The 11,646-nt window shown below is 38.5% G+C and overlaps 2 protein-coding genes across 6 annotated transcripts; both read right to left on the bottom strand.

The window, feature by feature from the left end:
* Positions 1-1,296: 1,296 nt before the first annotated feature.
* On the bottom strand, positions 1,297-5,077 carry emc7 (ER membrane protein complex subunit 7). The gene is made up of 5 exons (XM_038726790.1): positions 4,721-5,077; positions 3,340-3,459; positions 3,102-3,240; positions 2,538-2,618; positions 1,297-2,182 (listed from the first exon to the last, which is right to left on the bottom strand). The coding sequence occupies exons 1-5, from the start codon at positions 4,951-4,953 to the stop codon at positions 2,033-2,035; spliced, it is 723 nt and encodes a 240-aa protein (XP_038582718.1). The 5' UTR covers positions 4,954-5,077; the 3' UTR covers positions 1,297-2,032.
* Positions 5,078-5,608: 531 nt separating this feature from the next.
* katnbl1 (katanin p80 subunit B-like 1) lies at positions 5,609-11,305 on the bottom strand. Of its 5 annotated transcripts, none has more exons than XM_038726786.1 (11): positions 11,153-11,305; positions 10,414-10,538; positions 10,224-10,261; positions 9,736-10,018; positions 9,523-9,638; positions 9,381-9,431; positions 8,435-8,524; positions 8,170-8,274; positions 7,119-7,212; positions 6,576-6,612; positions 5,609-6,357 (listed from the first exon to the last, which is right to left on the bottom strand). In XM_038726786.1, exons 2-11 carry the CDS (start codon positions 10,420-10,422, stop codon positions 6,302-6,304), a joined length of 879 nt encoding a protein of 292 aa, XP_038582714.1. In that variant the 5' UTR covers positions 10,423-10,538; positions 11,153-11,305; the 3' UTR covers positions 5,609-6,301. The 5 variants fall into 5 exon arrangements, with proteins under 5 accessions (XP_038582714.1, XP_038582713.1, XP_038582717.1 ...); XM_038726785.1 differs by having other exon boundaries at positions 10,414-10,520; positions 11,153-11,303; XM_038726789.1 differs by lacking the exon at positions 10,224-10,261 and having other exon boundaries at positions 11,153-11,304.
* Positions 11,306-11,646: the final 341 nt, after the last annotated feature.

Below are 11,646 nucleotides of genomic sequence, written 5' to 3'. Positions count from 1 at the left end.
TGATTTGTTTTTTAAACGAGAACCTGTACGTTTTTTTGGATGCATGCACTCTACACTTTGTTTGTCTTCAGACTGACAGGGCTACTGTCTGTTTGAACACGGCCTTATGCTGTGTTCCACACAACTCAGAACTGTGAAATTTCCAACCTCCAACCAGAAAAACAATCCTGAAACGCCAGCTGAAGTCGGATTCCGTACTTGTGAACTCTGAAACAAAAAAAACCTGAATAAATCTGTACCCCGCCTTCACGAGGAGCAGCTGAATTACATCACAAAACAATCTCAGCGCCCATGGAAGCACACACTGTAAATGGTAAACCATCACCAACTACCAACTAAAAAGCAACAAAAAGTATATTTGCATGTATTTAAATTAAAATATTACATACAGTCATATAGTAAAACCTGTGCTGCATGTACATTGATGTAGAAATATGTTGGGCCTATTAGGTTGCTGGCTACAGTAAAGACTCTCATAAAGTCATCTTCTCTGCCTAAAAGTTATTGTTAAAAATGCCAAAACATTAGGAAGTGTAACCTACAACATTGACTGACTTGAGGATCACCAACTGATGTAGCTAGAGGGGTACACAGTTAACTAGTAACGTATAGGCTATTTACGTCAGTTGTTGCAGTTAAACTGCCATCCTTTTAATTAACACCTAAAACACTGCTGAGGGTGCAACTGTGTGTACACTTTGTCACGGTCAGCCATGGTTTTTGTTTACTTTCGGCGTCATGCACCACCATACACCTGGAACGCTTTGAGGTCGGAAGTCAGAAGTTTCAACTGGGAAATATCTCAGTTCCGATCGGTCTCGAATGCGAATTACTAGAGAACATCTGCTGTGAGCAGTACAACCCTAGAGGGATTTCTTAAAGAGTTTTTGATTGAAAGGATTTTTAGTGGCCTAAAGACATGAAACATTTGTCTTTCTCATTCGTGTCACCACCCACATTTACCCAAACGCTGGAAACAGTTGTCTTAAAGCATCAAAGTTCATTAACATTTAAAATTGTAATTTAACAACAACAAAAACCTTACTAGCTCTTTCCTGAGATTTCAACCATACTACACATCTTCAACAGCGGATGGAGTTTGCTCAGGTGTCATGGTGATGAATCTGTTGACGTGAGCTCAGTAGCACTGGACCTTGAGTTGGGATTGTTCAAGTGTTATTATTGAATAGTTAATGGAAGTGTTATATATAAATAGTTGAATATAACATTCATTATATCCGTTGTATCAGCAACTGAGTGGCTTATCATGAACTGAAGACATTCAACACAAAAATCTTTACTTTTATATGGACGTTACTGTCCACTTTATTAAAAGTAAAGCCAATTACACTCTAAAGATCTTGAAAGCAACCACATAGCTCTTTTCATCCTTTGAACAGCCAATGATTACCATTTTTAATTTATACACCTTAGGCATGTAATGTACAGTATGTGAAATCTGGCCATACATTCTGTCACACAGTAATTCTAAATGGCCATGTGTGTTCACTCTCAAAACAAATAAGATGGTCTGAAATAAAAACACAGTTGTTATATACCATTGCGATTTATTTATCTAGGCTTTTAAATAAGAATTTATCAGTCTTAAAATTTAATCAATCTTCATTCACAGTCATATTATTGAAATCGGGAAAAAAAAAAAAAGTCTCTGTATATATGTTCTCTTTCAGGTAGTGGAATTAGCAGCAGTGGAAAAATGCACACCGGAGGGTTAGCAAAGAAAAGACTGATGAGTAGAGTAGAGCCACATGTAGAAAGTATAGAGCAAATGAAGGATAACAGCTTTTAAGACATTTCTATCAGTGCAGTATGAAAAAAAAAAAAAACTTTTTTTTTCTGTTTCCAACAGCATATTAGAAATCAAGATGTGCTCAAAACATCTATTAATAAAGAAAACTGTACAATAGACCCGGGGGGGGGGGGGGGGGGGGGGGGGGAATGACACTTAAAAACCTTGCTTCCATGGCATAACTCGAGCTTCTTTAGGCAGATTGAGGGGACACGTGTAGTACTACCTCCTTTTGGCAGCTGGCCTGGTGCCCTTGCTGCTGCCACCTGCCTTGCTGGAGCCCTTGGAGCCCGAGAAGAGCTTGGTCATGAGTTCAGAGACATCTGGAAGCTCAGGGTTGGGGTTTAGCATGTTCATGGACTGCTCCATTTCCTGCAAAATTTAATGAAAACAGCTGTAGATGGAGACACGAAAGGCTGGGGACAGACTCACTCTCACAAAAAGAAAATCATCACAAAAACAATTTCACTGACATTTCTCACAGTTATGATACGCTCACACTTCGAGATGAGGCAACAACTGGGTATCATGAATTTAATACAAATATTTCTTTGACTACTGACATTACTAACTCTATTCTTACAGGAACTTGCGCGGTCTAGTTCCATTTAATAAATCTGTGTTAAACTGATCAGAAAGTAAATACAATTCAGAGACACTGCATGATGAACTCAATATATGTACAATATTTTTGAAATAACACTTTAGGCTACTATTGATTCATTACCTTTCTCATCTCTGGGTCATTGGTGTTGACCACCTTAGGCAGCAGAACAATGATCAAAAGGGGCAAAACCATCATCATAACCTGCAGGAGCAACAAAGACAATACATTTAAACAAGAGAGCCAGAAACACAAGATCTTTCTTTTATACCTGCATACAGTATGTATGGAATATATGCTGAAAATGTATACTGGCAAACTACACTCAATGACTTACTTTAAATATAAATACATTCGACCACCTTTTCTTTACCAGTGTGTAACAAGCAACTGCACAGGACAGGTTGTTTTGCACAGGCACAGTTTGGTTTGACTACTGAATAACTTTAGATCTGTTTGGTCAACAGGCAAAGGGAAAGTCGTGCAAAAAAATCTCCTCAAGGTGAGGGTGGTTTCTATTAAAAGGTAAGGCAGAACGGAAAACTAAGTATTTTCTCCTTGCATTTCCTGGCCATATGACCGAAAAGCTTCACTAACCTCAATCTAAACTTATTTGACCTGCTGGACTTCTCTGTACCTGCCTGAGGGTACACATCATACATATTCAGCAAGCTCAGGTTTTTATACCATTGGGTTCATGAGGAAGTCTGTCCAGCCCCAGGTTTCTCTCTTCATGAAGTAGCTGTGAGGACCATTAGCCCGGATTTGAAGAGGATATGGCTGGCGAATTACTTCTGAAGTCTTGATATAGTTCACAAGACGCGCCCTGTGAAATGACACATGGTTACTTTAGTTGGTTAGACATTCCTCTAAAAAAAAATATATACAAGTCACCTTTTGTCACATCGCTATAGTAAAAACTTACCTCATTTTGCCCTTGGATGTGATATCAACACGTACTGGTTCAAATCGATAGTTAGGGGTGACAACTTCCACAACGTAGGATCCTGAGGGGACGTCATTCACAGCAAAACTTCCATCAGTTCTGTAACAAGAATTGGATTTTATCAAGACTGCACATATACACAGTTTGTTAGGGTTTGGGAGGGAGAAGTGTTGATTAAACTCCATGTACATTTTGGAGGCTGTAGTCTGTGGAGTTGTTAAACAGCAAAATGAATCCATCTATAATATTGTCATCCTGATGATCCATACTGTATTTTTATTATGCTTTAATATGTTGGACTATTCATACACACAAAATCTATTGCATGTGCGTTCTGGAAGAGGGTACCCTCCTCTGTTGCTTTTAAGTTTATTCCAGTTTCCCCCGTTCAAGGAATTTTTTTCTTATCCAAATGGAGAGTCCTAATTTGGAGGTTGTTGTATGCTGTACAGATTATAAAGCCCCTTGAGGCAAATTTGTAGTTTGTAATATTGGGCTATGTAAATCAAATTCTGTTCACCCCATGTATTATTATTATTTTATTAGAGTGCAGACTAAATATTATAAACACCTCTTTGTAAAATGAAATGTAATTGCATTACGATAGGTGTAAATTATAAACTAGCAACTGAATGCATCTTATCTAGGTTGACTGTTAGGGCTCAGCCATATCCTAAAAATCAATGTCAATACGCCCATTACATAAAAATGCTATAATGCTGTTAAAAAATTTACAATATGCCTTAAAACCGGACTTGTATAAAACTAATAACGTTATACACCTTTTCCTTTGAGGTGGGTGGATTTAATTTATATAAAGATAGGATAGGTATATATAAGCTTTTGCTTCAGCATAACCCTTTTCAGTCACTATTTACTGTTTGAGTTTACACTGATCTGTGTACAATTATTGTTTTCATGCTGACTGAATAAACAACAACTACAACTGACTAACTGAATACTTATGTTGTTGTGTGGGAAGCATCTGAATTAAATATACTACTAAGCTAGCTATACATCAGTGGGTGTAAGACTGCAACAACAGACACGTCTCATGTGGCCAAAGGTTTGTTTTGGTTGCAGCTTCTGCTAGACTGAAAGGCCTGGCTGAGTTCATAATGAAATTAACTTCAGTGACGGGTATTAATAAAATTGCCATGTTGTTGTCCCAGTTGGCACGAGTTACATACACAATTATTAAGCTGTAAATTGGCTAGGAAAGCTATGACCTACCATCTGCCAACAGCATCTGCCGTGCGGTTAGCAGCCGTAGCCGTTTAAGCTAGCTGGCTATGCTAATGCTACCGAGAATCGCTAACAGGTTAGCTGGCTAGCGGGTATAACTGTGACCGTTTCTTACCTCACAAAACCAACGTATTCTTCACCTTCTACTAGGATTCTGGCCGTGGAGACCCAGTCTTGTGTTTTTATCCCCGGAACTATCGCTCTTCCCTCGATTTTGAACCGATCTCCGTTCGACTGTGTCGACACACCTGCGCCAGGCCCTGTTTCCATGTCAGTGAAACACCACGCCGCGACGAGCGCAGCCTGTATAAAAACCCATAGCAGCTGTATTCTCTCGATGCGCAACATATTGTCTATCTTTATCAAATTAAAATAAGGTCTAACTGTGAACTGTCAACATGTATTCAAGAGCCGAGACGAAGCGGAAGACTATGAGCGTCAGCTGTCTCTGCGGAAAATGACGTCACTTTAAAACAAAAACCTTTATTGTACAAACCGAGATTCACACTTCGTTCAGGACTACGTACAGTATGTTTTTGTAGAAATCAACATTATAAACACTATTCAAAGCTTCCAGTTAAACGATATCATACTATTTTGAATGTAAAATCCCCAAACGTATTTTGAAACCTACAGAATTTCCATTCGGGGTTCAATAAAATATTTCTGATTCTGAGACTTACTTTAAAAATAGTTATTTCAGAAACTGCTTTTCATTCATGTATTTGATTAACTCTTTAACATCTTAAAGAAAGAGCATATCTATAATTAAATCGCTATAAAAGCAAAAAAAAAAAAAAACCCTCTTATAATCGTATCTACCTTTGTTCTATTGTATTTTGTCCCATTTTCTTTAATGATTCTGCCACCATTTACAGTTTAACACTTTTATGATAAAGGGAAAAATAGTTTGACTAATAAAGTTTGAACAAAAAAATACACCAACCTCAAACAAAGGTTGAAAAACTTGTTTGGCCACTTTGTAAATCAATAGTGAATAACAACCATGTGTGTTTACTTAAATGCATGTGTTATGTCAAATGTTTTATTTACCCACATTTGTCCTGTCTAAAGATTTCTGTTTGAGACAAACTTTCTCCTGCAACATGTCTGTTATTGTACCTTTATATTTCAGAATAAAAATATTTGATTTTCTTCAAATTTATTTAAAAGATTAAAAGAATCACTTGTTTTTACATATTACATTACACAGTCAAATGTCATATGAAGAGGCAAAATGAAAACAAGAAAAGCTCTAATAACTTAAGACTGTTGCAGATTCAAGTTCCTGATTCCGGAGAACCCAGACGCAAAACATCAAAACAGCGGAGCATTCATTACATCCACAAGTGCATTTGCATTCAATGGCAAAGAATGGTGTAGTAAGAGACAAAGAGCTTGGCACTTCATAGAGCGACAGTACACCCAGTCTCATGGAGGTCCACTAAACATGCCCCTTCACAAGACAGTCCACTTCAATGTGAAGCAGTCATTTGATGTTTGTTTTTTTTTTGTTTTTTTTGCAGAAAGGCTCTCTCAGCCCTCCTTAAAGAGTCTCCAGCTCTAACTGAGGGAGTTGTCTGAATTGTCAAGTTCAGTCCCAGTAAGAGGTTTGAGTTTAAGTGGCAGAATGAACCAGTCCATTCCTCTGGCATAATTATCACATAGCCGTGATCCGGCAGTAGTGGTCACATCCTCAGAGTGCTACATTGACAACTGTCAGGGCAGCTGTGATAGATAAGCCTCGATGGCCTGCAACATGAAGTGAAGATAACGCGTTAGTTCTTGTCCCAGCCAGTGGTAACAGTCTGCATACAATAATCTTTTTTACATATATTATCAACACAATAAATAAACCACAGTTCAAAAAAACCATACATTTCGGCTATAAAATTAAACATTGTGGGTTACTTTGGAAAATACAGATTATAAAAAGGGCGTTGATTTGGCTTTCTGCAACTGATACTTACAACTAATACAGTACATTGGCTCTTTCGTGGTTGGATTCTTTTTCACCATGAAACAGAATGTAAAGATGGAAACAAATGAAACAACACCATGAGAGACTTAACTCATGTTACAAACCCTTGTAGAGTTTTTTTGTTTTTTTAGGATGGGAGCGGTCGGCTATGTCCACCCAAAAGCAACAGAGGATTGAAAAAAAAAAACAAAAAAAAAACACAAGGAGCACCTGCACGATCTGGTAAAACAGTTGTATGACAAATATCTTTGTGACACTGATCATTTGCAAACATTTACAGGGAGGTGTTTAACACCATTACAACGGTTTTCATTTAGCTGTCTCCATAACAGGATGAAAAACTGTTAGCTTTAATTAAAAAGGAACAAAAATTCAAAAAACAGAACAAGTTTCATTTTATGAAACCTTCAAACAAGTAACCCAGACAAAGCTTTGCAAATGCGATTTTCTGTAAAGGTCCTAGTTCTGACAAATGTTTTAAAGCATCTGCCTCATGAATCCCTGATCCCTACAATCATGGCATCCTTCTCACCTTTGCCACTTCTCCCGTAGATCCTGGAACCAAACACAACTGTGCTCCTTCCTTCCACAAGTCCTTCAGCCGCTGCTTCATGACTTCAATATTCCTGCAATAAAACATTACCATTTTAATGTATGTTGAATGCACACAAGACTCCAGAGTCAGTTACTGTAGATAGAAAACCAAACACACCTTCTCTCCTGCTCCTGCTAAGAGTCCCCCTCACTCTACAAGTTCACAAGTGCAGTCAGAAATGTGTATGACTATCTTTTCAAATGACTTCTTGAAAACTTTACTTTAGAAACTGAATTTCTTCTACTATCTGAGGCAGTGATTGTGACTTTTTTTTTACCCACTATGATCCCAGAAGCAATACTTTAGTCCACATATTCCATATTTCTATATTTCTATATTTATTTATGTCTACATGTAGCACCTTATCACCACAGCAAATTCCTCGTGTGTGTAAAACACTACTTGGCAATAAAGCTCCTTCTTATTCTGATAAGAAGGGAAATTAACAACATTTTCAGTTTTCAGTGTATATATGGGTCAAGTTACTAGTGAGAAAAGCAAAAACAAATTGTGGAGGATCATTTCCTTATTTGAAAAAAGTAACAGGAAACAGCAGTGTGACCAGAGCAGATTGTATATTTAAATGAAATTACATTAAATCTACTGTGACAAAGTCATGTATTGCAGTAACACAACCAACATGCAAGCATATCCAGCTTGACTCCATCCAGAGGTAAATGTCTGGGAAAATGAAGGGAGACAACAGGTTGTTTTACCTCCCAACAGACTCAATTAAAATGCCTGTCAAGTACACTTTGCTTAGTGCAACAGTAAGCCAACTGACTTCGATCTTTATGAGTTACATTTTGGTGGCAACTGTTCAGTTTTATTTTGTTCTGATTAGCAGCATCTCCAGTGAGATATTATACATTGGTTGTATGGTTAAGATTTGTATTAGATTAGTGTGGAAATGGCTGTAACTACCCTTTAAAGTCTTGGTTATGTCATAGGGGGACTATTAGGTTGCATTTAAGCATGCACTACCCACCTGTCTTCTGAATGACTGTCCCGCAGTCTTTTCTCATTCTTAGAAAGTTCTGGCCACCACTTCCTGATGACGGATTGAACCCAGTGTAAACCCACCGTTATGTGTCTGTACAAAAACAAAACAAAACAGATGAGTTGGTCAAATCATAATGTCAAAGAATTCTATAAAAACTCTCTCCGTCATCTGGGTCAATATACTTTATCTCTGTCTCTCTTTGACATTATATTTGAAAGTACTGAGATGATTAAACATCAGTGACACTTACTCTTCATATTTACTGGCAAGAATCACTCTCACTTGGGGCATGAGGTCAACACAGCAGCCAAGTGACAAACATGGTGCTTCAGTTTGAAGGCTGACAAGAAACAAAGAAAACCATAAGATGAAAGAACAAAAGTGAGCCGATAATCACTAACATGGGCGTAATGATGGTCACTGGATGACAATCAAGAGTTGTTTTTTTTGTTTTTTTAAATCGCACCAATATTAAACATCAACATGAGCTGCCAGAGTTAGAGATCAGGGATGGATCTTGTAGATCACTGGTTCCCAATCCTTTTCAGCTCAAGACCCAAAAGAGAAATCTGGTGTCACCCTGTGACCCAAATTTACAAAAATAAACAAACCATGTATATAAAATGTATTACTTTTCTTACTAAAGTACAGAAAAACACGGTGGTCTATTCTTTCTGTGTCTCACTCCTTTCTCTACTCTCTTTTTCTCATCCCCTCCCATCATCACCAATTGACATTGTAAAGAATTTTACTCCAATTGGCGACCCAATAAAAATGGGCTTGCGATCCATTTTGGGTTTCAACCTTAAGTCTGGGAAACAAGGATTATAACCTAACAAATAAATGTGCATGGATTATAATTCTCTTATTTCCCCCTGGTTCAGTCAGTTTATTTTTACTTTACTTTTAGTTTGTTTGCCTTACTGGGCAATTGGTTTTAGCAGTTCCCAGGTATAATAACGTATTTAGCAATGCAGACACAAAAAAGGGGCTATTCAGGACTTTGGGATTTTCCTCACTGTGAAATGTAAGAATACCGCAAAAGATAATTTAGATTATGATACTTAGAGCTAAAATAATTGATCAACAAAAAAAGTTGTTCACTACTTTCTGAGATTTTACAATCTTTCATATCATTACAGGTGAAGCTGGACCATTAAATAGTGAAAATGCAAAAACACCCAGATCGAACTCACTTGTTTGTTAAGACAGGTAAGCAGTCAAGCAGCACCCCTGTGTCTTGAATTCTGGGAAAAGATGATTAAAAATGAAACCTGTTGTGTAATTGAGGAATGACCACAAACAACCAAAATGCGGTATTAGCGGTTACAGTTTTACCTTATTAGGTAGGCCACTAATTCACTGGCGTTTCTTCGCCATAGTGTTTGGGCTACTTTTAGTCGCAGATTCCTTCCAAAGAGTACGCGAGTCATAGCTTCATGGTCCTTTGACAGCTGTACATAAAGACAAACATTACACAAAGGGAATTCAGTCTCCCACAGCGTTGCAGATGTTATCAATCCCAGAGCAAGAGTTTTAATTGAATCTCACCTCAGTAAAATCACCGTACTTGGAGCTGGCCCCTGCCATCTTGGAGGCCTCTGCAGAGTTCACAGGGAGCCCGCAGTTGTCATTGTAGTGCATGCCCCGCACATCATCGGAGCACGTCAGCTCATTTTCTTTGTTGGCCATGCCGCGGACACGGTCACGGTCTACATCTGATGTTTTGCGGTGCAGCTTTAAGCCCACCTCCACCGCTGGATAACCCTTCCTCTTGACAGATGACAATCGCTTCCCTTTGCCTGGGCTGTGTACTCCGTAATGGACTTGAAATCTGCCGAGAGGAAAGTCGACATGGACCAAATTCAAAACTGTCTTAGTCTGTAAAAGCATACAATTCAAAGCCACAGACATGGTGATAATGGTTATGGAAAGGTGCCTTAATGGTCCAGTGACTGAGAGGGATGATCTGTGGGACACAGATAGTGAGTGAGTGATCATAATTAGATGAATCCCACAGATGTGGATCGGAGACTCACCTTTCTTTATCTAATTCTTCCTTATTTATAATATCCACCTAAAACAAAAGGATAAGGGATGAGGCCACTACTACAATCTCTACTACTACTACAATACCACTGAACTGTACTTCACAGTCACCAGGATTTAAGAGACAACAGGACACTTATTTACACAAAAAGTCATGTATTTGCTTTCATAGTTTCATACCTGCTTCATGTTCTTTTCAACAGAAAGATGCAGGCAGGAACGCAGAAAGCCATTGGATTTATTCTGGTTGACGTTAAAGACTTCCCGTTGCCGGACATGCTTACCAGCTGCCACAATAAGGAACACTGTTAGACAAACAATTGTGGAACCATCGTTGGTAAATCTATCTCAGTTTCAGGAGCTGCAACAGTCACACAGTCACTTTTCGTGGCCTAAAAACAGGTTGGCTTGCGACATGCGGCATGTGGACTACGATGCAGCAGCGTAATTTCAGAAAGACTAACTTAGATGCAAACATTGAAATGAGATAAACAAAACAAAAACGCTGAATTTGAGATACAAAAGGCGTTGGCTACTGCCTAACGTTAGCTTGGTGAGCTGCAACGGTCAGTCACAAATTGCACTAACGTTAAATGTTGGTTATAGTTACGTTAACTTTGTATGTTTTCTGTCTTGCTAGAAATGGGACACGGAGCAATAACGTTAGTGCATTTCGTTACGTCTCTCAGCTAAAAGTCCCGTTCCTGGCTAACTAGCGCAGATCTACCGTTAGCTTTAACTGTTAGCTTGTAGCTCAACTGTCAAGGATGCACGTAGAAAGTAACTATCTGGGCCGCTAGTGCGAGCTAGCTAGCTAGCTAGCTAGCTAGTTAGCCCCATAACTCAGGGAACATATGCCTTCATCAACGGTAGCTCACAGATTACTTTCACCATTTGAACAGTACAGTAAAATACCAACCGATTCATTTTGTGAAGTGTCATCAGGTCTCCACAGTTGTGTAAATCCCAAACGTGAAAAACTGGTTAAACTCAAGAAGAGCTACTCCTGCAGGTTAGCTAGCGTTTCACAGTTGTTCCATTCAAATGAATACACCGCCGGTGTGCGGGGATTGTGGGATGGATTTGGCAAAGAAAACCTGGAGTTTTAGCGACGACTGCTGGACGAAACAAATTTAAATCCTGGTGTGTCATTGCGCCATCCAGTGACATGTAGTCTGTAATGCAGAAATGCAACGGGTTAGTTTTTTTTCTGGTCAGCTACTTTTTCAAAACTCTTCATACAGTCTGCATTACCAACATGCATCTTGACCAAACAGTTAATGGCACCTTCAAAACTTACTCAAACCACCAAAAACACTTCATACATGTCTCAAAATAAACTCATTTGACTAAACAAACTAACAACAGGGAGCATTTAATAAATGATGAACTTTTATCTTTGAAGATGATTTT

The sequence above is a fragment of the Micropterus salmoides genome, unplaced genomic scaffold (genome assembly GCF_014851395.1).
Source record: "Micropterus salmoides isolate LMB-PRFRI ecotype aquatic unplaced genomic scaffold, ASM1485139v1 Ms_hic_scaffold_18, whole genome shotgun sequence".
In the NCBI taxonomy this organism is placed as follows: Eukaryota; Metazoa; Chordata; class Actinopteri; order Centrarchiformes; family Centrarchidae; genus Micropterus; species Micropterus salmoides.
The sequence above is the reverse complement of the archived record's forward strand: the minus strand, read 5'-3'. Positions and strand labels throughout refer to the sequence as shown.

Coding starts and splice junctions, on each gene's coding strand:
- emc7 (XM_038726790.1), bottom strand. CDS start 4,953: ATGTTGCGCATCGAGAGAATACAGCTGCTATGGGTTTTTATACAGGCT. Junction 2,619..3,101: donor ACTTCCTCATGAACCCAATG/GTATAAAAACCT, acceptor TTGCTCCTGCAG/GTTATGATGATGGTTTTGCC. Junction 2,183..2,537: donor ATGACCCAGAGATGAGAAAG/GTAATGAATCAA, acceptor TAAATTTTGCAG/GAAATGGAGCAGTCCATGAA.
- katnbl1 (XM_038726786.1), bottom strand. Junction 9,639..9,735: donor AGTACGGTGATTTTACTGAG/GTGAGATTCAAT, acceptor CTTTATGTACAG/CTGTCAAAGGACCATGAAGC. Junction 8,275..8,434: donor CTTGCCAGTAAATATGAAGA/GTAAGTGTCACT, acceptor GTTTTTGTACAG/ACACATAACGGTGGGTTTAC.